We start from the raw sequence: 26,130 nt of genomic DNA on the forward strand, positions 1-26,130 counted from the left end.
ACGCTCTCTGACAGGTAGTGGAGACAAAGCAATGGTTTGACGAGACGAGGTTCAGATGAATCTGTCCAATAAGGAAACTGCACATACTCCTAATGGTAAGCACCCACCTTGACTTCTATAGTCCTATGATGCACCTTTTTTGCAAGGACAGCTCCGATTTGGTGATGGCACTACAACTGTGCACTGATTAACTTCTGTACGGCTCATCTCCCAGTCTCTCTGACGCATCCGGTATTGGCATATTTTGGCATTCTCTACCCTGATTCCAGATTTCCGGTGCCCAACGTACAACAACCTGTTAGGACAGGACATTGGTTTTGATTAAACTGACAGGAACAGGAATGAAGGATTTTAATGCACAGCAATCCTCTGGAGCCGGCTGCTGATGTTTTATTCACACTTCCACGTGCAGAGTGGTCATTTTGTCAGCTGTAAGGACGCGTATTCTTCACTGTCTCTAAAACTATACAGCTTTTCATATTATATATATATAGCCAAGCCACCAGTTCCAATACAGGCTCTTTTAGCCGAAGAGACAACTCACCTGCAGAGTGTCAGAGCAAACCCTTCTGACCGTGCATCACAGAGGCGGAGGCTCGCCTGTCTCTGTCGACACTGGTGGAAATCAGTGGTCGATCAGTCGTGCAGTCAGTAAAGAAAACTCACTGAGGCTTTTTTTCCCCTCGTGAGAAAAAACTGCAGTCAATAGGTTATTTAATGCACAGTTCACACCACCATGTCATTTTTACATAACCAGATTACAGACAATTAGATTCTGTATTTTTTGCCATTGTAATTTGGCAGTAAATGAGAAAATAAAGCAAACATATAAATATATATATATAGGTGTGTGTTTTGCAACTCATAAGAAAAAAAAGTGGTCCGATTGGGAAAAACTAAATGCTTGATAGTTTTTGTCAAGTCTACAAACTATGACTATAAAACTCCAGTAGATGATTTGACTTTGAAAATAGAATCATAACACGAAACTGTCTGAGGATGAGGAGCAACAAAAAGCAAACATTTAAGAATGACTCGTCCTCTCAACTATAAAGCGAAGGGGTTATCATTGAAATAATAACAACAATGATGTATTGTCATTGTGGGGGCCAAATTCATTATTTTAAAAGTCATCACCGGGAAAACCCGATCTTGTTTGATATCTCAGGCGTGGAACAAGTGTCTCCAGGTCACATGCTGCTAAACGGTGCAGGTGCTTCTACTTCCTCCGGATGAAGAGGACGCAGCAAACCGATTCGAGGCGAGCCGGTGCCGAAGCAGCCAATCGCAGCTCTCCGTCTCGATTGCGTGTTGATCTGTGTCGGAGCGTCTCCTCCGGCAGCCGCTGCGCTCATCAACCTCTCCGACGCGCCACACGTGTGTGTGTGTGTGTGTGTGTATGTGTGTGTTTGGATCGTGATTCTATGGATTTGTACTTTGAGTCGACGGAGCTGTGCAAAAGCATCTTTCTGACCAGACCTCCCTGTTCGCGATTGGAACCGGATACACCGTCAAACGACAAGGAGATATATAAAAAAAAATAAAAAATGAAAATGATGAGAGTTTGGCTCAAAGTGCAACTTGACTAAACGCGCGCTGCGCGGCTGCTGTTGGACAACCAGGGACCACTCATCTGTTTCACGATGGGAGGAAACCAGTCCTCTGCTCTGCCACAATAAAGGAATAACTCTCCCACGGCACCCGAGGACCCGGGTCGATCCACCAGGCTGATCGAGGAGTCCAAGCCCGAGTCCCTGAACTGGATCGATCGATTAACGGATCTGACTGATCACCTGCAGACGCGCAACAAGCTCACAGGTACGATGGGGTGGGACAATGAAATGAATGTGCTGCATCTTTTTTTCATGTTTTTCTTTTTCTGTCCGTATTAAATCCCTCACCTGTTGTTCGGACCGGTCAGGAGCTGCAGGTGTCTCCCCCCCCCCCCATCCCCCCCCAAAAAATATTATCTGACTGCTGCGGTTTTTCTTTGTTTTCTGTGTCTCGGCGACAGGTGGGTGAATGTTGCGGGGAGTGTGTGAGAATTCATATTTCACTTTAACTTTATGCGTAATAGGACCGCAGTAAGAAGATCCAGTAACGTCTCTACATAAAGGTTGTTTCTAAAAGTAATTATTGACTCTTGACACGAGTATAAGCTTGTTTGTTCACATCAGTAAATCATAAGACAAGGAAAGGTCTGAGAATACATATATATATATATACATATATAATTAGAATGTACATTAACGTCAGTTGGTGATGATGGTTTCATGGTGACAGGTTTTCCTTCACGCCGACGACGAGCCGCAGCTCGCGGGATGTGTGCGCGTATGTGGGCGACGTGAAGTCCTGGTGGTGTGACATGGCTCAGCAGAGCTCTCACTGTGCACCACCACCCCATCCAATCCTTTAAAGTTTCCCATCGTCCAACGCGCGCTCTTGCTCCACATGGTGGCGCACGCCGGCGCGCAGCCTGCGGCGCGCTCTCCCGGAGATGTGTCGCTTCCATTGGAGCATCCCCGTGTTGACCTGCAGAGCGCACTGTCAGCGTAATCCTCTGGGATTCAAAGTGTGTGTGTGTGTGTGTTGCTTCACACACTCACAATCTTTCTTGTTCTTTCACCTTATCTTTCATTCTGGCTTCCTGCTTCCTCTCTGTCCGTTTTCTTTGGCAGGACTGTCTGTCACCCTGTCTCTCTTTTTCTCGTTCTGTCTCCACTGCCTCCTCTCTCTCTCTCTCTCTCTCTCTTTCTCTCTCTCTCTCTCTCTCTCTCTCTCTCTCCACCCTCTCCCTGTGTATTCTGTGAGCACAGTTGCAGGCAGGGCTGAGTCTGTCACTGGGACTCACTAATGAGCCCCTCCACTCTGTCTCCCCATGTGGAGGAATGTTTGCACTGGAGAGGGAGTGAGACAGTAAAGAGGGAGAGAGAGAGAGAGAGAGGGAGAGGGAGGGAGGGACGGACGGACGGAGGGAGTGACTGAGGAGCCGAGGAGTGGAGCGTGAGAGGAGCCGTCGTACCTGCTGCTCTCACCGCTCCAATATTAAACAAGGGATTTCTGGGAACCGATGCTGCTGCTCTGGGACAAGCCCAAACTGTGGAGGCAGCCCGTCTCAGTGGTTTGTGGACAGGCAGTCTGCTGCTGCTGCTGCTGCTGCTGGAGGCACCGCTGCATCTGAGAGTGTGATGGAGGAGGAGGTCACAGAGCCCGATCCTCAGACGGCGGAGCCCTCCGGCGCGCCGCCACCGCCGGGGACACACTCGGAGGTAAACGGGGACTTGCCGGGGAACCCGTACCTGAGGGACGGGACGGACGACGTGATGGAGAGTCCGGTCAGGGAGCCTGTTGTGCTGCAGTATCCCGCCGAGTACAATCACAGCGACCAGTGTGGGTAAGACTCAGCATGGGAGAGACCGGGGGGAAAGGGAGAGGCTCTGTTGCTGCGGAGAGCAGCAGGTAATGTGTTGGGAGAGGAAGCACTTCTATGGGACGCTCCCGTCCCTTCTCTCAGTTTGTCTCCTGTTCAGCGGTGATGGTTTGATGAACTGCCTCTGCACCCATCTGACTGCGTTCCCAAGCACCTGTGTGCCTCTGGTTCACAGCCCTGAAGAGGCATTTAACCTGTAACCAGGCGTGTCACAATGATCCACAGTAATATTTTTCACCTCATTATTCACATTAGCGGGACAGATTTTGACACGCACACATTTGCTGTCAGGAACAGATAGAAGTGGGTCATCCAACGCAGTTGTGAAGTCATGCATCTTGTTGATGACTTTCTAGACGACCCGCGCTCTGTACTCGTGCTTTTTGGCATCTTATTTGTGCGTTTTGCTGCCGCAGTGTACAGTGCTGTCAAAGGTTCCTTGTGTCTACACGGATTCAAATGAGCGGTTGGAGTCATCGCTTGTCAGAGGTTGGCAATAAAACTGAAGTGTGACCAGAATACCTCACTTCTGACTTGATCCAAAGTTCGCAGATTGTACAGAATGCCTCTTCCGGGCTGTGCCGTCATTTCCTTTCCTTTTTTAAAAAAATATCCTCTGGCAATGATGATGAATGAAACTGGTCCCACCGTGTTGAAAGCTTGCCGCTGCCTCTATCTCTTCGGCTGGAAACTTTTGAATTAACTTGTTAATGTGACCACGCCTCCATCTGTGACGTCACGGCAGATGTTCTTTTTTCTGTAATGTCTGATATGGATGTGATCGGAAATTTAAATTTCCACCAGCGCAGCGCAGAGCAGTGCCGGAGGTGTTATCTGGCCCCGTGCGATGGAAGGAGAGGAAATGGCCTCGTCTTGAAAGAGGAACTCCTGATGACTTGATGTGTTGAAAGCAGGACTGGCTTTCTTTTCCCGGGGTACATTTTTGTCACCGTGTCATGGTCCTCTTTGCAAAGTGGATTTTGTGGCCGGAGCGTCTGGTGCCGGTACACAATGTTCTGCTGGTGTCCCCCTCTATCGGCCCATTGCGATTGGCTGTTGCGCCGCAGGGTCTGATGTGAGAAATTGCCATCTGGCCTCCTTGTCACGCAGAAAGCTTTGAGGAAAGCTGAGCTCTTTTCATCGGGCTGCGCTCTCCTCAAAGACTCGACAATTTGTCATATCGTGTGGAAAAATGGGTCTTGAGGAGATATTGTTCTTGTTTTTTTCTGGAGCAATAACAGACAGTGTCATGAATGCCACCTTGAAACACGCCAAGACAATTTATCAGTGCTTAAATTCATAGATTTTACAGACAAGACTTTTTTTGAATTCTAGATTAACGGTTTTATCAAATCAAAGCAACAATTTCTTTGAGGTTTCACTCCTGTCATATGTAAGATTGAACTGCTTTTCCCCTGTTTTGCATCATTACCAAGGAGGTGAGTTTGTTTGCTGGTTGATTTATTTGTTTGCAGGATTATGCAAAAACTACTAAATCGATTACCGCCGAACGTGGTGGAGGGATGGGGTCTATTAAATTTCGGAGAAATGGGCAGATCCAGGTTGTTGGTTTTTTTTCACTTTCTCTGACTTTCTCTGTTTTATGACAAATAAATCCTTTCAGTTATGACACCACTTCATTTTTTTATAGGATTGTTGGGCCTTGGTGGAGTAATGCGCTCTTAGCGTGTTCCTAGTTGTGAATATTGTTTTGGGGGGCATTTTGAGAAACGTTGAGTTTGAAGATGGTTATTTTGGATCGTCTGAGCTATTGATGTGCAACAGATACATTTAGAATTGATTCCTCCGTACACATCAGTGTCCCGATCTAATAACAACACCTCCGTGTGACATGTCACGGTGCGACACAAATCTACGATGTCCAGTTGCTGGACACACGCTTGCAGAGAGGAGTGAGTTCATCATCCCTTCCCGCCAGTTATCCAAGGACACGCAGCATTTTAATGGCAGCAGCGTAATTGCTGCTTCTTCCTTCAGGGTCGGAGTGTTTTGATTAGTCATGTCATCTTCGTCTTAACCTTGAAGTGTCAGCACGCGCAGTGCTTTCCCCATGCACACGAGTTTGGCGGAGGTGGTTTTATTTATGTCTCGGCTGTAATTGGGTTCAGCTCTGCTGTGACCCAGTCTTCACAACACTGCAAAGACTTAAAAGGACTATAATGATGCAGTTATAGTTTGTCAACGATCAGGCTGCCTCAAACTAGTTTTATTGCGGCTGACGGGAAAAAATGCATTTTGAAAGATAACATGAGTTTGTGCTGTAAATGTTTTTTGTTCTCAATGTCCCCCATTTTGTCTTTCGGACCGATCATCATCATCATTAAATCCAGTGGTGTGTGCAGCCATCCTTCTGCGTGCAACATGTTCGGGACTTTTAATCGCTGCAATCCATCAAAAGAAAGAAAGATGAGCTTCTGCATTCAGATGTTGAAACGTATCAAACTATCTAAAAGGTTTTGTTCAGGTTAAAGATGCAGTTTTCCCTAACTGTGGTTGATAATGTGTTGAACCTTTTCTTGCTTGATTCTCTGCAGCGTGGCTCTACTGTCTGCTACTGTCACTCAGGCGGATCGGGTTAGAAAATGCGAAAGGCAGGAAAATTGAAAGAAGAATTTGATCACATGTTTGTTTTCTTCACGCTCGGTGTACAGTGTTACCGCTGAGATCAAATTTGCAGACATCTGACCTTCATCTGCGGCCACCTTTTTTCTCAGCCGTCAAACTTAAGCATCACTTCCAGTAACTCGGCTCTAAGAAATGATACCAAGTGGAAGAGATTGAATGCCACAGGTCCAATCACGGCTAGTGCAGCCATCAACAGTGTGTCTCGTGTGTTCGACATGTTCTTAAGCCAAACGGCGACTCCCGACTCCGTCACTCACTGAAAGACAATTTGGATAACAGCACCGGCGAATGTCCTCAAGTGTGATGTAACATTTGAGTTACTATCCCATAAAAGCAAGGGCAGGTTTCCTCTGCTTTTACCGTCACGTTCATGTGTGATTGTCCATGTCCTTTAGTTGTTATTGTCTAAATCCCGCAGCTCGTTTCCCCCCCCATACTTTCCATCCCATCTCTTTTAAAGGTAAATTATTGTTTAAGGATTGATCAGTGTGGATGTGCACTTTAACTTCTGATTAAACCCTGAGATCATGTTTTCACATTCAGAAATAAGCTTTATACATCAGTTAATCCATTGATCAACTAATTAACGGAGTGTGTAGGTGAAAGAGGAATAAGGAATAAAGTATCTGTGTATTGGTAAAGAGTTGGAGATTTAAGGACTTTTCTGCTGCTCAGCAAAACACTGAGGTGCAATCCAAACGATTTTATCTCCAAGTCATTTTTATGTCTCACTTTTATCAGCCGCTCAATCTGAGCATTAAATCTGAGAATCCTCGCCTCTTTCTCTTTTGAACTGATATATTGTATGTCTGCACGCAGGGGAGAGCTGCCTGCATGCGATGAGAGGAATAAAGCAGAGAGAAATGGACTGTGGTCTTGGCTGTGGTGATCAGTACAGTGATTACTGTACGCTGTCCTGCTCCTCGGGGTCTCAGCAGAGACCTTGATCAATTTAATCAAGTGTAATGATGCCGAAGGCCGTGAACAGCTCTGTTCCACACTGTCCTCCTCCGGGCTGGATTATCATCGGCGGTTATTCACAAACGGTGTAGTTATGAAGAGCCTATTTTCTGCACTTTACATGTTGAAGACGTGAGCCATGTTTCAAAAGTAGCATATGTTTGAAATGTTTGCAGAGTAGCCTTTTCAATCTGGTTACTTTAGTATCTAATCTAGCATGTAATTCTGGCACATAAACCAGTGAACAAGCAAACGGCGAAGGAAGCAAGTCAAAGAGCCAGAAGACCCAACTGGATGGACGTCCAGTGTTTGCTAGGAGCTCAATTAGTCGACGAGCGGAAAACGGAGCCCCGGTGTTCCAGCGCAGGCCGAGGGGGCAGGAGTGGGAGGTTACAGCGCAGCAGGTCGGCGCCTCAGTCTCTCTGGTTGTGCAGCACCAGTGCATGCGTCGCAGTCTAAAAGCGAGAGGGCAGACTGCAGCACTCATACGAGATGCTCCACGCATAAGGGCAACTTAATAACGCCATTTCCTCCCCTGCCTGAGAAACTCCTCTTAAACGTCGCCGTCCTGTGATTACCACCATGGAGCTCTCTCAATGGTTGAGATGTTCTGTGAATAACTTTCACCTTTACCAGAATCTAGTCTTAACTGTGAAGAAAAAAACATTATGATTCCAAGAATTTTGTGAGCAACCCTGTGGACTTGGAACGTTCACGATTACGGCGTCTCGCCGTTTTAGCACATTACATCACACCTCGTCTTCTGTATTGAGAAACATTTTGTCCTTGAGATTCAACAGTAACATAATGCAGTAAAATGTCAATCTCCTGTTAATGTGCAATGCCCTCTCCGTATGCTAAGACACGTCTACATCTGTTTGTCTGCCAGCGGGGTCAGATTTCATACTCCTTGGTTCACTCGCTCTTTTAGAGTTATTGGACAAGCACAAATGTGTCAAGTCATTTAATTGGTGTATGTGGCTGTCAAGGCTCCAAAGCTGCAAAAGCTTTTATTGTTGGATTTTGTGGTAAAATGCTTTGCTCTTTGATGACGATACATGAGCATCAGATATGAGTGACATCAACTGGGCCATGAGTGCTATGAGGAGGAGGCTGTGGTGATGGTCGCCAACAATGTTGGTATGAGTGTATCAGCGAAGTGATAGAAATAAGTATCAGTTCATCATGTCCACACTGTGCACCTGAGTATCCAAAACCCCCTCCCAATTTTTTTTTCGAATTACAACAGGTTTAAACAAATAAAACCGGAAAAGTTTCAAATTTATTCGTATAATGAGTCATAGTTACTCTGTTTAAGCGATTTTCCGAAAAAACTGTTACACAGTGCTTCACAAAGCAGGACAAATAAAGAAAACGATCAAACAATAAGAATAAATAACGACAACAAAAAAGATAATACGTCATTCAGTTGTATGAGTATGTACAGTAGTTGGTTAACAGTAATGGAATAAGAAACGGACACGAGAAGCATAAAAGTAACAGATAAAAACTATTCTGGGTGGGGGTCCTAACAGTGAAGACCCTGTCACCCTCGGGGTTCCGCCTTAATCAAGGAATAGAAGAGGTCAAAGCAGCCTCATCGATAACTTGATGATTGATTGAGTTTTGACATTTATTCTACCGCTATGAAACAAGAGTTGAGAAAACTGTCATCACATTGTCCATCACAGAACATCTCACGTACATGAGATGTAACTTCTCGGGCCTTGTGGGATACTCGGCTTACTTACATGACTGGCGTATCAATTCATTTTCTCAGCACCATTATCAATACAATAATTGCATGAGGTGTTAAAACTCTAATGATGCATCATGTTTCATGGAGCGCATGAGCTAAAAGGCACATTAGCCAGATTAACAGGTCACGCACCAGTGTGAGAGAGCTCACAACGGAAGCCATAACATAACTGCCACTTCCATGCACATAGAGCACACACACGACACATAAATCATGCACACACACTCGCACTCGGTGCTGACTTTTGCCATCGTTAAGCCAAAAGTTGGAGCTGCATAACATTTCTGCATGCGCTGCGTTTTCAAAACCGTTCACGTTTCCCAAACAAGTCCTTCATTTATTCAGCAGTGACTGCAGAGTCTGCTCTCGGAGAATGCCCTGGAATGAAATGTATGTAAATTCAGTCCCTGCGTAGTAAATCAATCTGATCAATGTTTCCTCATGTTGGCTGCAGCAAACTTAAACCGAGGATAGTTAGACACCTGCGTCAAAGGCTGACAACGTATGGATTGCCTCTTAACGGTAATACACAAAAAAGGAATGTTTGTAATGTTCACATTGACAGCTGAGAGATGACGGAATAATTGATGAATTAGGAAGTGAAGAATCCCGGCGTTACGCTCTGGGCATAGTCTCAGACGTCTTGATATGCATGCTTATTAAACTGAGATACAAGACGGATGCAGGGGCCAGCTTTCAATTGGTGAGGCGGCGGATGGCAGGTCCAGTCAGTGAAGCATTAGCTCTGGCAGCAGCTGGACAAATAAAGTTAAGTAATTAGTTAATTAATCTTTTAATAAAGCTTTTTATATTGGTAATAAGCATTATCAATATAAATGACTCTTTAACACCTATATCTGAAAAATCAATGATCAATTAGCAGGTCTGCAGGTTTGAATGTAAAAAATGTGCTACTTTGCAAGTGGCTAAATTGTCCATTGAAGAGGTTTCAAAGTGTTTATGTGCTATTTCTCTTTTCTTTTATTGCAACAGTTTTTGTGTGAGAACGATGCTACAAACTTGTGCATAGCTTACTTCCATTCAAAGATTCACAAGTTGAGGGGACGGTGAACAGAACCATTGGTTTCAAGGATTCCACTGTAACGGAGGCCGTTTCACAATGCAGAATGAAACGGTAGTAACAACATGGCGGATGGCTTTGATTACCTGTGAGCGTTTGTACTGTTACTAAGTTTTCACCCCTGTCCATTTGTTTGTAGGTTGGTTTATTTGTCTGCAGGATTCCTCAAAAACTAATAAACGAATTAATACCAAACTTGTTCGAAGTCAATTTTGGCACAGATCCAGTCATTTTTTTGAATCACTTTCTCACATTGGCTTGTCGTCTAGCTTCCCAAGGAGCTGGTTTATATGTTTGAATGTGTGTTAAAGGATCTTCCTTATCAAAGCTGCTGTCATGTTGGGGCTTACTCAACTCCGCAGGAATATGACGTGAAGATCAACTGAGGCAAGAGACAATTACACTGATGAGGCCGCTGCTTCAGAGCTCTCAGTAATATCTCGGCCCATTTTGAATTTCTCCTTTGTCTCCTCAAAGTGCTCATCGAGACCAAATCCAATTAAAGCTGCGAGCAGCGATGATCGGGCCCTCGCACTCTTGCCGTCGGGGACGCGCCGGCAGCCGCTCTCCACGCGTCCGCCGGGTCTCGCGACGGCCGGTCGGGACGCGACGATTTCTCTTCCCCACCATAGGGAAGCGGGCTCCGGAAACCGTCCAGTGGCAAGAAGCGGCCCATGTCGCGGAGTGGACGTCCCCAACCCCCCCTTGCCCGGCTCCCCGGGGGTCCTAAAAATAGGCGGCGAAGTGTACGTACACTTCAAAATACCTTAGAGCTGAGGTCAGGGTATTCCAACTGGACAAAGGCAAGGTGGTCTCTTCCACCCGGCCAGCACAGTCCTCCTCAGTGGGGGGAACATGTCCACTCGGTGGAAGTGCAACCTACCCCGGGGGCCCCCGGGGGCCCCTTGTGCCAAAGCCCCCGGTGTCGGCAAGTGAGTTCTGGGATAATTGGACTTTTGGCCCCCGGGGGCCCCTGGTACTCCCGGGCCCCCCTCAGGCCTCTCCCCCCGATGTCGGCAAGTGAGTCCTGGGCTAATTGGACTTTTGGCCCCCGGGGGCCCCTGGTACTCCCGGGCCCCCCTCAGGCCTCTCCCCCCGATGTCGGCAAGTGAGTTCTGGGCTAATTGGACTTTTGGCCCCCGGGGGCCCCTGGTACTCCCGGGCCCCCCTCAGGCCTCTCCCCCCCGATGTCGGCAAGTGAGTTCTGGGCTAATTGGACTTTTGGCCCCCGGGGGCCCCGGGGGCCCCTGGTACCCCGCCCCAGAGTCGGCAAGCGAGTTTTGGGCAAAAGGGGGCCATTTACCCAGAGTGGACAAATATTCCACCGATTGGACATATTTACTGTACCGTACTGTACTACCATGACAAGTTCTGCAATGTCGACAAATGTACCACGAAGCGGACACCCAAAAATTTACAAAGTGAATGAAGTGGACAAAAAGGTCCATCAGTTGGACAGGTGTACGAGTTAGGGAAGTGGTAGGGGCCCCTGTGTCCAACGGCAATACCCGGGGCCCCCCCCCCCCAGCCCAGAAAGGAGTGATAGCGCCACCGACAGGCGCAGTGGCTTCAGCACACTTTGCGTCCAATTCGTGATCTTAGTCACAGCCATATGACACCCTAACAGGGACGCAAGTCCATTGTGACGACCTTTGACCAATGGCAGGAAAATGCCCATTCATTCTCAGCCACGAAGTGGAAAATTCCCTTACCCGTGTCCCGTAGGAGGAGTTCGTCAAAGTGCGTCGCCTTTCGTTCACTGCCTACCCCAAGGTAAAATCCAAAATGGCTGACTTCCGGTTGGGCGGAGCTAATTGCTCCAAGAGGCTTTTTGGTAGGTCGTCGGGAGGTACATGAGCCGACCGAATTTGGTTCTTCTAAGTCAAATTTAAAGGCGTTAGAATTGACTTTGAAATGTTGTAGGGGGCGCTATGGAGCCATTTTGACACAGTTGGACAAAAGACACATATCAGACATATTGTCTTGCCACTCTGAACATGTCTGCCAAGTTTCATGAGAAACAAAGCATCATAAGTGCCTCAAATATGTAACGTATTTGATGGCGAACAGGGCGTCACCATGGCAACAGCGTTTGACATATGGTCAAAAATTTCACAGTACAATATCAGCCATGTCTCACAACTAAGCTGACCAAATTTGAGGTTTCTCCAGTGAACCTGCGAGGCAGAGGACGTAAAAGAAGAATTTCAAACTTCCTATCACCATTAGGTGGCGCTATGACTTATGTCCAATATTGACATGTAGATGTGTTTAGGGTGGGACTGTTATCACGCCTGAGAAGTTTGGATCAGATTAGACCATGTAGCTTTGATTTGGAGCAACTTCCTGTTCATGGTGAATCACGCCTCACCGCGGCCACGCCTTTCGATGTGGAGTAAATCTTTTGATATCGTTTGATCCGGAAGGCCTCCTCTACGCGTTGCCCAAGTTTGAGGCGGATCCGAATAACCGCCTAGGAGGAGTTCGTCAAAGTACGTCACCTTCCGTTCACTGCTTACACCAAGGTAAAATCCGAAATGGCTGACTTCCGGTTGGGCGGAGCTAATTGCTCCAAGAGGCTTTTTGGTAGGTCGTCGAGAGGTACATGAGCCGACCGAATTTAGTTCTTCTACGTCAAATTTAAAGGTGCGATAATTGACTTTTAAGTTTTGTAGGGGGCGCTATGGAGCCATTTTGACACAATTGGACAAAAGACACATATCGGACATATTGTCTTGCCACTCTGAACATGTCTGCCAAGTTTCGTGACAAACAAATTATCATAAGTGCCTCAAATATGTAACGTATTTGATGGCGAACAGGGCGTCACCATGGCAACAGCGTTTGACACATGGTCAACATTTTCAAAGTATCATATCAGCCATGTCTCACAACTAAGCTGACCAAATTTGAGGTTGCTCCAGTGAACCTGCGAGGCAGAGGACATAAAAGAAGAATTTCAAACTTCCTATCACCATTAGGTGGCGCTATGACTTGTGTTCAATTATGACATGTAGATGTGTTGAGGGTGGGACTGTTATCATGCCTGAGAAGTTTGGATCAGATAAGACCATGTACCTTTGATTTGAAGCAACTTCCTGTTCATGGCGAATCGCGCTTCACCACGGCCACGCCTTTCGATTTAGACAAAATCTTTTGATATCGTTTGATCCGGAAGGCCTCCTCTACGCGTTGCCCAAGTTTGAGGCGGATCCCATGAACCGCCTAGGAGGAGTTCGCGAAAGTACGAGGCCTTCCGTTCGCCCCTTACGCCAAGGTAAAATCAAAATGGCGGACTTCCGGTTGGGCGGAGCTAATTGCTCCAAGAGGCTTTTTCGTAGGTCGTCGGGAGGTACATTAGCCCACCGAATTTGGTTCTTCTACGTCAAATTTAAAGGTGGGATAATTGACTTTTAAGTTTTGTAGGGGGCGCTATGGAGCCATTTTGACACAATTGGACAAAAGACACATATCGGACATATCGCCTTGCCACTCTGAACATGTCTGCCAAGTTTCGTGAGAAACAAAGCATCATAAGTGCCTCAAATATGTAACGGATTTTATGGCGAACAACGCGTCACCATGGCAACAGCGTTTGAGTCGTTTCAAAAATTTTCACAGTATAACATCAGCCATGTGTCACACCTAAGCTGACCAAATATGAAGTGGATCCAATGATCCTGAAAGGCACAGGATGTAAAAGAAGAATTTCATACTTCCTGTTACCAGTAGGTGGCGCTATGACTTATGTCCAATATTGACATGGGAATCTGTTCAGGGTGGGACAGTTACCATTCATGAGGAATCTGGTAAAGATTTGTCCAAATATGGTTGAGTTATGATGATTCCAATTTTGTTAGCCGTTAGCTCGTAGTTTTTCAATAGCCGCGCGGACGGCTTCCGACGAAACGTCACCGATTTTTTTATATGACATTGTCAAATATGTATAAGTGTACTGAGCAAGTTTGAGGTTGATCGGGTGAATCTGCGAGGCAGAGGAAATAAAAGTAGGATTTGTCACGTTAAATTGCCAGTAGGTGGCGCTATGACTTATGGCCAATATTAAGATGGAGATGTGTTGAGGGCGGTCGTCTTATCATACCCAAAAAGTTTCGTACAGATCAGACCAAGCACCTTCGATTCAGAGCTGTCACTATTTGCACCCGAAAAGACTCCCTTACATAAGGGGGCGCTATGGAGCCCCATGGCCACACCCAGTGCCAGGCCTCTGGGTCTGAGTAGCGGGAGCAATTTCTGACGTGTGTGCCAAATTTCCTTCGTTTTCGCATATGGGAAGTGCCTGAAAAGTGAGCGAACGATGCTGAAAAATAAGAATAATAATAATAATTAAAGCTGCGAGCAGCGATGATCGGGCCCTCGCACTCTTGCCGTCGGGGACGCGCCGGCAGCCGCTCTCCACGCGTCCGCCGGGTCTCGCGACGGCCGGTCGGGACGCGACGATTTCTCTTCCCCACCATAGGGAAGCGGGCTCCGGAAACCGTCCAGTGGCAAGAAGCGGCCCATGTCGCGGAGTGGACGTCCCCAACCCCCCCTTGCCCGGCTCCCCGGGGGTCCTAAAAATAGGCGGCGAAGTGTACGTACACTTCAAAATACCTTAGAGCTGAGGTCAGGGTATTCCAACTGGACAAAGGCAAGGTGGTCTCTTCCACCCGGCCAGCACAGTCCTCCTCAGTGGGGGGAACATGTCCACTCGGTGGAAGTGCAACCTACCCCGGGGGCCCCCGGGGGCCCCTTGTGCCAAAGCCCCCGGTGTCGGCAAGTGAGTTCTGGGATAATTGGACTTTTGGCCCCCGGGGGCCCCTGGTACTCCCGGGCCCCCCTCAGGCCTCTCCCCCCGATGTCGGCAAGTGAGTTCTGGGCTAATTGGACTTTTGGCCCCCGGGGGCCCCTGGTACTCCCGGGCCCCCCTCAGGCCTCTCCCCCCGATGTCGGCAAGTGAGTTCTGGGCTAATTGGACTTTTGGCCCCCGGGGGCCCCTGGTACTCCCGGGCCCCCCTCAGGCCTCTCCCCCCCGATGTCGGCAAGTGAGTTCTGGGCTAATTGGACTTTTGGCCCCCGGGGGCCCCGGGGGCCCCTGGTACCCCGCCCCAGAGTCGGCAAGCGAGTTTTGGGCAAAAGGGGGCCATTTACCCAGAGTGGACAAATATTCCTCCGATTGGACATATTTACTGTACCGTACTGTACTACCATGACAAGTTCTGCAATGTCGACAAATGTACCACGAAGCGGACACCCAAAAATTTACAAAGTGAATGAAGTGGACAAAAAGGTCCATCAGTTGGACAGGTGTACGAGTTAGGGAAGTGGTAGGGGCCCCTGTGTCCAACGGCAATACCCGGGGCCCCCCCCCCCAGCCCAGAAAGGAGTGATAGCGCCACCGACAGGCGCAGTGGCTTCAGCACACTTTGCGTCCAATTCGTGATCTTAGTCACAGCCATATGACACCCTAACAGGGACGCAAGTCCATTGTGACGACCTTTGACCAATGGCAGGAAAATGCCCATTCATTCTCAGCCACGAAGTGGAAAATTCCCTTACCCGTGTCCCGTAGGAGGAGTTCGTCAAAGTGCGTCGCCTTTCGTTCACTGCCTACCCCAAGGTAAAATCCAAAATGGCTGACTTCCGGTTGGGCGGAGCTAATTGCTCCAAGAGGCTTTTTGGTAGGTCGTCGGGAGGTACATGAGCCGACCGAATTTGGTTCTTCTAAGTCAAATTTAAAGGCGTTAGAATTGACTTTGAAATGTTGTAGGGGGCGCTATGGAGCCATTTTGACACAGTTGGACAAAAGACACATATCAGACATATTGTCTTGCCACTCTGAACATGTCTGCCAAGTTTCATGAGAAACAAAGCATCATAAGTGCCTCAAATATGTAACGTATTTGATGGCGAACAGGGCGTCACCATGGCAACAGCGTTTGACATATGGTCAAAAATTTCACAGTACAATATCAGCCATGTCTCACAACTAAGCTGACCAAATTTTAGGTTTCTCCAGTGAACCTGCGAGGCAGAGGACGTAAAAGAAGAATTTCAAACTTCCTATCACCATTAGGTGGCGCTATGACTTATGTCCAATATTGACATGTAGATGTGTTTAGGGTGGGACTGTTATCACGCCTGAGAAGTTTGGATCAGATTAGACCATGTAGCTTTGATTTGGAGCAACTTCCTGTTCATGGTGAATCACGCCTCACCGCGGCCACGCCTTTCGATGTGGAGTAAATCTTTTGATATCGTTTGATCCGGAAGGCCTCCTCTACGCGTTGCCCAAGTTTGAGGCGGATCCGAATAACCGCCTAGGAGGAGTTCGTCAAAGTACGTCACCTTCCGTTCACTGCTTACACCAAGGTAAAATCCGAAATGGCTGACTTCCGGTTGGGCGGAGCTAATTGCTCCAAGAGGCTTTTTGGTAGGTCGTCGAGAGGTACATGAGCCGACCGAATTTAGTTCTTCTACGTCAAATTTAAAGGTGCGATAATTGACTTTTAAGTTTTGTAGGGGGCGCTATGGAGCCATTTTGACACAATTGGACAAAAGACACATATCGGACATATTGTCTTGCCACTCTGAACATGTCTGCCAAGTTTCGTGACAAACAAATTATCATAAGTGCCTCAAATATGTAACGTATTTGATGGCGAACAGGGCGTCACCATGGCAACAGCGTTTGACACATGGTCAAAATTTTCAAAGTATCATATCAGCCATGTCTCACAACTAAGCTGACCAAATTTGAGGTTTCTCCAGTGAACCTGCGAGGCAGAGGACATAAAAGAAGAATTTCAAACTTCCTATCACCATTAGGTGGCGCTATGACTTATGTCCAATATTGACATGAAGATGTTTTCAGGGCGGGACTGTTATCATGCCTGAGAAGTTTGGATCAGATTAGACCATGTACCTTTGATTTGGAGCAACTTCCTGTTCATGGCGAATCACGCTTCACCGCGGCCACGCCTTTCGATTTAGACAAAATCTTTTGATATCGTTTGATCCGGAAGGCCTCCTCTACGCGTTGCCCAAGTTTGAGGCGGATCCCATGAACCGCCTAGGAGGAGTTCGCGAAAGTACGAGGCCTTCCGTTCGCCCCTTACGCCAAGGTAAAATCAAAATGGCGGACTTCCGGTTGGGCGGAGCTAATTGCTCCAAGAGGCTTTTTCGTAGGTCGTCGGGAGGTACATTAGCCGACCGAATTTGGTTCTTCTACGTCAAATTTAAAGGTGGGATAATTGACTTTTAAGTTTTGTAGGGGGCGCTATGGAGCCATTTTGACACAATTGGACAAAAGACACATATCGGACATATCGCCTTGCCACTCTGAACATGTCTGCCAAGTTTCGTGAGAAACAAAGCATCATAAGTGCCTCAAATATGTAACGGATTTTATGGCGAACAACGCGTCACCATGGCAACAGCGTTTGAGTCGTTTCAAAAATTTTCACAGTATAACATCAGCCATGTGTCACACCTAAGCTGACCAAATATGAAGTGGATCCAATGATCCTGAAAGGCACAGGATGTAAAAGAAGAATTTCATACTTCCTGTTACCAGTAGGTGGCGCTATGACTTATGTCCAATATTGACATGGGAATCTGTTCAGGGTGGGACAGTTATCATTCATGAGGAATCTGGTAAAGATTTGTCCAAATATGGTTGAGTTATGATGATTCCAATTTTGTTAGCCGTTAGCTCGTAGTTTTTCAATAGCCGCGCGGACGGCTTCCGACGAAACGTCACCGATTTTTTTATATGACATTGTCAAATATGTATAAGTGTACTGAGCAAGTTTGAGGTTGATCGGGTGAATCTGCGAGGCAGAGGAAATAAAAGTAGGATTTGTCACGTTAAATTGCCAGTAGGTGGCGCTATGACTTATGGCCAATATTAAGATGGAGATGTGTTGAGGGCGGTCGTCTTATCATACCCAAAAAGTTTCGTACAGATCAGACCAAGCACCTTCGATTCAGAGCTGTCACTATTTGCACCCGAAAAGACTCCCTTACATAAGGGGGCGCTATGGAGCCCCATGGCCACACCCAGTGCCAGGCCTCTGGGTCTGAGTAGCGGGAGCAATTTCTGACGTGTGTGCCAAATTTCCTTCGTTTTCGCATATGGGAAGTGCCTGAAAAGTGAGCGAACGATGCTGAAAAATAAGAATAATAATAATAATAATTAAAGCTGCAAGCAGCGATGATCGGGCCCTCGCACTCTCGCCGTCGGGGACGAGCGGGTCGCCGCTCTCCACGCGTCCGCCGAGTCTCGCGACGGCCGGTCGGGACGTGCGGATTTCTATTCCCTGTGTCCTCACTTTGAAAATGCCGTCTTCCTGGTGGGTTCAGTTCGTGGCACCGACAGACTTCGGCCTGTAGATACGTTCGCTGGTGACATTTCATACGCTCGGGTGGCTTGGTTTTTTTGTATTGTAAGGAGCGCTAAGGAGCTGCTTTGCAACGGCCGAACTCAAAACTCATATCCGATCTAACCTGTCCATGTTTGTAATATGTGTGCTGTGCTTCGTGCCTGTAGAAGCATCCCTGACACAGTGAAAAAATAGCTCACGTTTCATGGCGAATCGCGCTCCGCTGCGCCCGCACCTTTCGTTGTAGACTATAAAACCCTATAGGTCGTTTGATCAGGAAGATCTCATCTACGCGTCGCCCAATTTTGAGGTGGATTCGATTAACGGCCAAGGAGGAGGTGGTAAAAGTACAACACCTTTGATTTTCCATGTTTAGTCATATAAAATCCAAAATGGCTGACTTCCGGTTGGGCGGAGCTAGTGGCTCCAAGAGGCTTTTTTGTAGGTCGGTGGATGATACACTAGACGACCGAATTTCGTTCATCTACGTCAAATTTAAAGGCGGGGGCCGTGACTTTGAAATGTTGTAGGGGGCGCTATGGAGCCATTTTTACACAATCGGACAAAAGACACATATTGGACATATTGGCTTGCCACTCTGAACATGCCTGCCAAGTTTCGTGAGACACAAATCAACTCAAGTGCCTCAAACATGTATCCGTATTTGATGGCGAACAGGGCGTCACCATGGCAACAGCGTTTGACACATGGTCAAAAATTTCACAGTACAATATCAACCACGTCTCGCAACTAAGCTGACCAAATTTGAGGTTGCTCCAGTGAACCTGCGAGGCAGAGGACGTAAAAGAATAATTTCAAACTTCCTATCACCATTAGGTGGCGCTATGACTTATGTCCAATATTGACATGTAGATGTGTTTAGGGCGGGACTGTTATCATGCCTGAGAAGTTTGGATCAGATTAGACCATGTACCTTTGATTTGGAGCAACTTCCTGTTCGTGGCGAATCACGCTTCACCGCGGCCACGCCTTTCGATGTGGACTAAATCTTTTGATATCGTTTGATCCGGAAGGCCTCCTCTACGCGTTACCCAAGTTTGAGACGGATACGATGAATCGCCTAGGAGGAGTTCGCGAAAGTACGACGCCTTCCGTTCACCGTCCACGCCAAGGTAAAATCAAAATGGCGGACTTCCGGTTGGGCGGAGCCAATTGCTCCAAGAGGCTTTTTGGTAGTTCGTCGGGAGGTACATGAGCCCACCGAATTTGGTTCTTCTACGTCAAATTTAAAGGTGGGATAATTGACTTTTAAGTGTTGTAGGGGGCGCTATGGAGCCATTTTGACACAATTGGACAAAAGACACATATTGGACATATTGTCTTGCCACTCTGAACATGTCTGCCAAGTTTCGTGAGACACAAAGCATCATAAGTGCCTCAAATATGTATTCGTATTTGATGGCGAACAAGGCGTCACCATGGCGACAGCGTTTGACACATGGTCACAAATTTCATAGTACCACGTCAGCAACTTCTTACAACTTAGCTGACCAAATTTGACGTTGATGTGGTCAACCTATAAGACAGAGGACGTAAAAGTGTAAAAACATTATACTTCCTGTTGCCAGTAGGTGGCGCTATGACCTATGTCCAATATTGACATGGTAAACTGTTCAGGGCAAGATTGTTATCATGCCTGAGAAGTTTGGGTCCGATCGGAGCTTGTACCTTCGATTACGAGCGACTTCCGTTTTCATGGCGAGGGATCGAAATTCGCCACATTTTCGCCACGCCGTCACAGCGGGGGGCTCTGACGTACACTCAAACTTTTGATATCGTTTCATCCCATGGGTCTTTAGATGACACACGACAAATTTGAAGTTGCTCATGTGAAATTTGTAGGAGTAGTTCATTAAAATATGGCACGTGAAATATGGATTTTGACACAAAATGGCCGACTTCCTGTTGGTCATAGGAAATTTTGCCAAGAGGTTTTTTGTCAGTCCCGACAAGATGTATCTGCCTCCCAAATTCCATTTATGTAGGATACACCGAAATTTTTTTCCCTATACCTGATGATTTTTCCAGGGGGCGCTGTGGAGCCCCTGGGCCACACCCAGTGCCGGGCCTCTGGGCCTGAGTAGCGGGAGCAGTTCTTAACGTGTGTGCCAATTTTCGTCCGTTTTCGCATATGGGAACAGGGTGCAAAATGAGCGACCGCGTCTGAACAAGAATAATAATAATAATAATAATAATAATCCTTACGGAAACAATAGGGCCTTGCACCTCGGTGCATGCGGCCCTGGTGCATGCAATGCCCCAGGTCCGCGCACCTCGTGCTCGGGCCCTAATAATAATAATAATAATCCTTGCGGAAACAATAGGGCCTTGCACTTCAGTGCATGCGGCCCTGGTGCATGCAATGCCCCAGGTCCGCGCACCTCCGTGCTCGGGCCCTAATAATAATAATAATAATAATCCTTGCGGAAACAATAGGGCCTTGCACTTCAGTGCATGCGGCCCTGGTGCATGCAATGCCCCAGGTCCGCGCACCTCCGTGCTCGGGCCCTAATTAGAGAGAGGGAAGTAGTGGTCCAAATGTCTATGTCCTATGTGCTCTTATTTTACTCCCGTGCCCGTGGGCTTCGATTTATTGAATAATGAATTGTCTCAGACACATTTGCACATACAGTATCCACACAAACTCTCTCGCGCACCCACAAGTATTCCCACACACATCCACTACATTCACTCCTAGCTATACGAGTCGCCCTCGCTGTGTGACTTCCCATTTAGAGAATGAGTTCTACTTCATTTATAGATTTCGTATATGCTGTGCCCCTTGGACGGTGATTTGTTTTAGCTCCACCAATATCACAAATGGGCAAACCAGCTCCCTGCGGCTGATTATGGTTTCACATTTTTATGTTGCTTTTTACTAGGCTTAAAGGGATGCCTGCACCTCACGGGTCATTCTCATAACTTTTATTTTTGATAAGTGGCCAGTTTGTGCGTCAAACAGGTTTTTATGCACGGTGGTGCTGCTAAGACCATTAAATACTGTGATGCACATTATTCAGAAACAAGTTTAATGTGGGGAGCTTTTAATTGGCCCTTTGTGTTCAAAATTAATCGTCCAAAACACCCGAGAGAAAAAAGTCTCCCACCGTTGCTGACGTCTAACTGTTTCCTCGTGCTGTCTCTCAGGGAGAAGATGCCGTTCCACCATGTGACGGCGGGCCTGCTCTACAAGGGGAACTACCTGAGCCGCTCGCTGTCGGACAGTGACAGCGATGTGCTGGCCAGCATCTCTGTGGAGGAGCTTCATGGTAAGGCTCCGGAGTTAAGTGTCTGGCTGCTGCCCTGCTTTTATTTTCTTAATGCCCCTTTAAAGTGATTTGGCTGCTGGTGCCCGCCTCTCCACCTCCATAATCGCCAGCAGCATTTTACTACAGATGAAGATGAGCAGACGATGTTTCAACATCAACTGTGTGTTGTTACTGTAACCCTCCAAAAAACGACATTTGAAGAATTAGTTTCATGATGATGCATTGCATCATGCAGCCCCCTTTAGTCTCTTTTTACCAATTTTATGGGAATTGATTTTCAACGGCTCACATTAACGTCTGCTCTGCAGTGAAAAAAGACTCGGATACTTACTCCTGGAATATGGTGCCGCATACAAATTGTTGTAAGCTCATCGCAGCTTTACGTTCAGTTACGCTTCGTTCCAGCTTGACTGAAAACGAAAACTAGAGGATCATGGAGGATGTTGGGAATAATGATGTCATACACGGTGAGTCCCAAACCCATGTGGCACCTTGTTTTTCAGAGAACATTTCTAGTTACTCATCAGGCCTACTGTCCATGTGGTGTACCGGAGGACCACTAGCACATCGGCTCATGACCAAGTGGCAACCCACCGTGACGTCACCCATTGATTTGTGAACTTTCTTTTTGAAGTCTTGATTTTAGTATTTTAAACCAGTGCCACCGTGCTTTTTTGAAATCAGAAGTAACCCTATTTGGAGGAGCAGGGGGGGTGGACCTGACTGGGAGCTCGTCCACCTACACCTGCACCCATTGGACTGTACTAGCTGTCAATCACATGGTATCAGCGCCCCGAAGTTGTCCTTTATCGTCTGTTTTACTAAATGAACGTCATGCTGTATTGAAGATGACTTGACACTCGGGATTGAGGCAATGCTACAGAACCAGCAGCAACTGAGCCAACAGATGTTCTATGCGGCTTATCTAACCTGGATCATCCGTGAACCTCCAGACTGAATTCACGTCTGTGCTGTGGCAGAGGCTGCGGCTGTGAACCCTTTTGTTTTGGAGCCTGTCAGGGAGTAATCACCCGGGCCTGTACAACACAAACCTGATCAATAACAGTCTGCCCGAGTCAGCAGTACATTCCCCCGGACCGCCAAAATATTAATCCACTGATGCAACATTAAGCTACCGCCTGGGAAATTGGCTGCACCATGCACAGTAATGGCCAGATTCTCCGTCAGGCGGGAGCTTTAATATGCATGGAGACATTAGCTATGTATGAATTTGTCATTCCTGTTCCGAGTTGTTTGGTGAATGACAAAGGGCTTGTGGCTAATGGGTCCACACGAGGTCAACTAAACAGTGTGAAACAATCTGTAGCTTATAGACCTTTGTTCACAGACGACATTTTGACAAGTCAGTGAAGGAGGAGCGCAGGTTTTACCTTCACAGTGTTCTCTGTTCAGTTCAAGTGTCCCAGTAAGACATGTGACAGTGAGGCAGCAGGCACAACACAAGGACCCAGACTCTGAAGCAGCTAAATGGAATTCAGCCATCATTCTTTTTTTACCTCTTTTTTTTTTTACACCTCTATTTTTCCAATCATGACATGTCAAAATGTGCATTGTGATAAAAGGCCCATCAGCGCTGTCGTTTTTTTTGTTGGTATGTACTAGAGGCGATATGTTGAGTAGTGAAATCAAAATGGATTACAAACCAGAAATACTGATCTATACAATTTCTCTTTCCAGGGATATTATGTCCAGTACAAGCTTCCATAAATCCACTAAGAAATCATACAAATGGGAGCTCCTGGTAACATTAGATCCCACTACAAAATCGCCCAATGTCAATTATCCTTTAAAGGTAATCAATGTAATTGTGGTTGCACAGCTACTGTACAAGCAGGGATTGGTAGTAAACAACGCAGATTAGCTGTCAGTACTGCAGATTTGACCTTTAAACAATTAAACTTGGGCTCAGTACTGTAGCTCAGCGCCAAAAGCTGGGAACATTCTCCTCAAAATGAACATACCAAACGACTATAGAAACACAATTCATGAAAATGTGTGTATTTCTTTTCTATCAGTGGATTTTTGACATCACCGAGGCTCAGAATATCCTGGTTCTTTAATGGCTGTCTAATGTCTCATCCATCCAGTCCCTTACAGATTTGTGCATGTCTTTTCATAACCTTTGGATATACAGTCAAAAACACCACAGTTTTTTTTTTTTATGTCTCGCAATATTGTAGCCGGACCTATTCTGAAAATAACAATATACAACATGCTTATGCTTAAACCCTGTTGTCAGGTGGAGGTGATTAGTGAGACAGTGATGGTAGTTATGTGTCGAATATGTTTGCGATACTTGTGCAGGAAAATGATGATTGATCTGAAATGGACTTGCATGGTTTTTTCATCAGACACCATGGGAGACGGCCTTACCTGTCCGGCGTCTTTCCTCAGCCATCATTAGCAACACGTCTGTGTCTCCCGCCGATTCCTATTCCCCGGTGCAGCTTCAAACGCCCACACATTCAACACTTCGGCTTCACAATATCCAAGGAGGGAATTCACTGCATCTGTCCAGGGGCCATTAAAAAGCCTGCGACAGGGGGCCCAGCCGCCACAGGGCTGGTGGTGTGGCATCAGTCAGCTGCTTCTGTTGATGTCTTTATCTCCCAGGAGAAGCGGCTGCTGTCTGCAGGGATTTCTAAAGAGTCTCAAGTCTTTCTTACTTTATGGATAATGCTTTGACAACATAAGTCAGTCATTCGGAGGCTGTATGTATTCATTTGCAGCAGGCAGTGTTTCCGCAGCAGCGATAGGATCAACAAGGGCAACTTTGTAGTGTGAGCGCCACTTGCTAAATTGTGGACCTGGTGTTTGCTTCTTTTTTTTTTTTGTGAGATTTTTCGCAGCCATGAAAAATACACATTACTTTTTTCTTGACCCTGTGTTTTCATGTAGTTCCAATAGAGCTGAGATGTGCTGTGTTTGATATTTACACCAGTACAGGAGCTATAAATATCATTTGTATGATGTTCGGTTGGTTCTTAATTCATTCGCAAGATGCTCCATCAATCTTGGAGCCTTTTCATCAACGTGTGTGTGTGTGTGTGTGTGTGTGTGTGTGTGAACATGAACACACTTCCTGCCAGGCCTGGGCCTTTATAGCTGAGCCTCTGATCCGTGGTCCGGTCAAACACCAGAACCAGGAGTTCTGCTGTCACTCAGATGAAGACGGGCTTTGAGGATTTCGTTTTAGGTTTTACATCCAAGTGCCGATTGGAGTTAATGTAGTGCGTCTTCATTAACACTCAGCCACAGCATCTGTCATTCCCTCCGAACGTAATGAACCAAACTCATAATGAAGGCCCCTGCTCATGTCTTTATCCTCACAGCTGCCATTTATTCTTCTAAATGTGCAGCGCGGTTAATGCCATGCTAAATACTCACTGCCCACAGATGCACCGTCCCTGCGTCATGACACGAGTGTGTCCCTCTGTGCCCACTGAGAGCAATTTGTACATATCTCGCAGCTTCATTATTAATTCAAGAGCGGACAGTTTTTTTCCTTATTCATTAACAAATCTATGCAAATTGAGTTACAGCGTGGATGCAGGCGAGGAATAAAAAAGGGAATGAGAGAGGGAGAGGAGCCCTGCACTGCTCTGGGATCAGCGCAAGGACACACTGCAGGTATAAAGAATGACCTTTATACTCCCAGAGGGAAATCGCTCCATTATATCCCAAACTCTGAGCTGTTTTCCCAAAGACTGTAATTGCACATGACGTGTGAAGATGATGAATAGAATGGAATGCACTCAAAAGCTTCCGCCTATAAATATGCTTTGATGAAGAGATTAAGAGCTGCGTGGAGGTCAGTGACCTCGGGCCGTATTTTTGTGCATTCAGGGAAATGTGTTCTCTTTCAGTTTTATGCAGATCAAATGTTAACTACATCTTTTATGACCCCAGGCCTCCACAAGTAGCCATTAGCTGGCATTAAAATGATTTCACCATTAGGAACAGCAGGACATGATTGCATTTTTAGGGGAGTTTTATGACTCCACTATTTTCACCAAATGTGTTGTACAGCCACAATTTCACCCAGTGTAACCTCCAGATGGTGTACTGTATAAACCTTATTTATACTACACGGGGATGAATAGTTGTAAGTGGTTATACTGGCCGCTGTAATATTTAAAGTCCAGTAGCATCCCGACACTCCACCACATGCTGAGCCCAGTCTGAGTCCACAGTGGCAGTCCAGGGTCAAGTCTGAGAGACGAGCTTCACGGCAACAACTTAAATTGGATGTTTTATTTAATTTAGGGAAAGAAATCCCTCCTAATCGACACTCGGGCTCCTCTTTCACTAAGCATGTTGAGCCACACCAGACCGCAGGAGGCCTGCGGGGAGGGTTGTGACCGTTCAGCCCACCAGCGTTGAGCTTTCCTTGAAGGAGAGAGGGGGGAGGAACCAGGGTGGCTGACGGGCACCAGCATTAGGCAGCTTGTTTCCAACTCCATGGGCAGATAAACAGCTGTTCCAGCTTGGCAGTGTTTGTGCCTGGGATCCATCTCCAAACTTAGCAAGTGGCTGAGACACTTGGCTTCCTGCAGGAT

The 26,130-nt window shown here is 46.8% G+C and overlaps 1 protein-coding gene across 2 annotated transcripts in view; it reads left to right on the forward strand.

Moving 5' to 3' along the window:
• Positions 1 to 1,266: 1,266 nt before the first annotated feature.
• The window catches only part of caln1 (calneuron 1), a 58,093-nt gene continuing 33,229 nt past the window's right edge, over positions 1,267 to 26,130 (forward strand). The window contains exons 1-2 of one of the 2 annotated variants that reach the window (XM_035622555.2): positions 1,267 to 1,818; positions 21,429 to 21,550. In XM_035622555.2, coding sequence (XP_035478448.1) covers positions 21,436 to 21,550 — 115 coding nt within the window. In that variant the 5' untranslated portion in view covers positions 1,267 to 1,818; positions 21,429 to 21,435. Of the gene's footprint in view, positions 1,819 to 2,891; positions 3,395 to 21,428; positions 21,551 to 26,130 lie in introns of those variants that run through there. The other variant, XM_035622554.2, reaches the window with a different exon arrangement.

The sequence above is a fragment of the Scophthalmus maximus genome, chromosome 11, assembly GCF_022379125.1.
Source record: "Scophthalmus maximus strain ysfricsl-2021 chromosome 11, ASM2237912v1, whole genome shotgun sequence".
Taxonomy (NCBI): Eukaryota; Metazoa; Chordata; class Actinopteri; order Pleuronectiformes; family Scophthalmidae; genus Scophthalmus; species Scophthalmus maximus.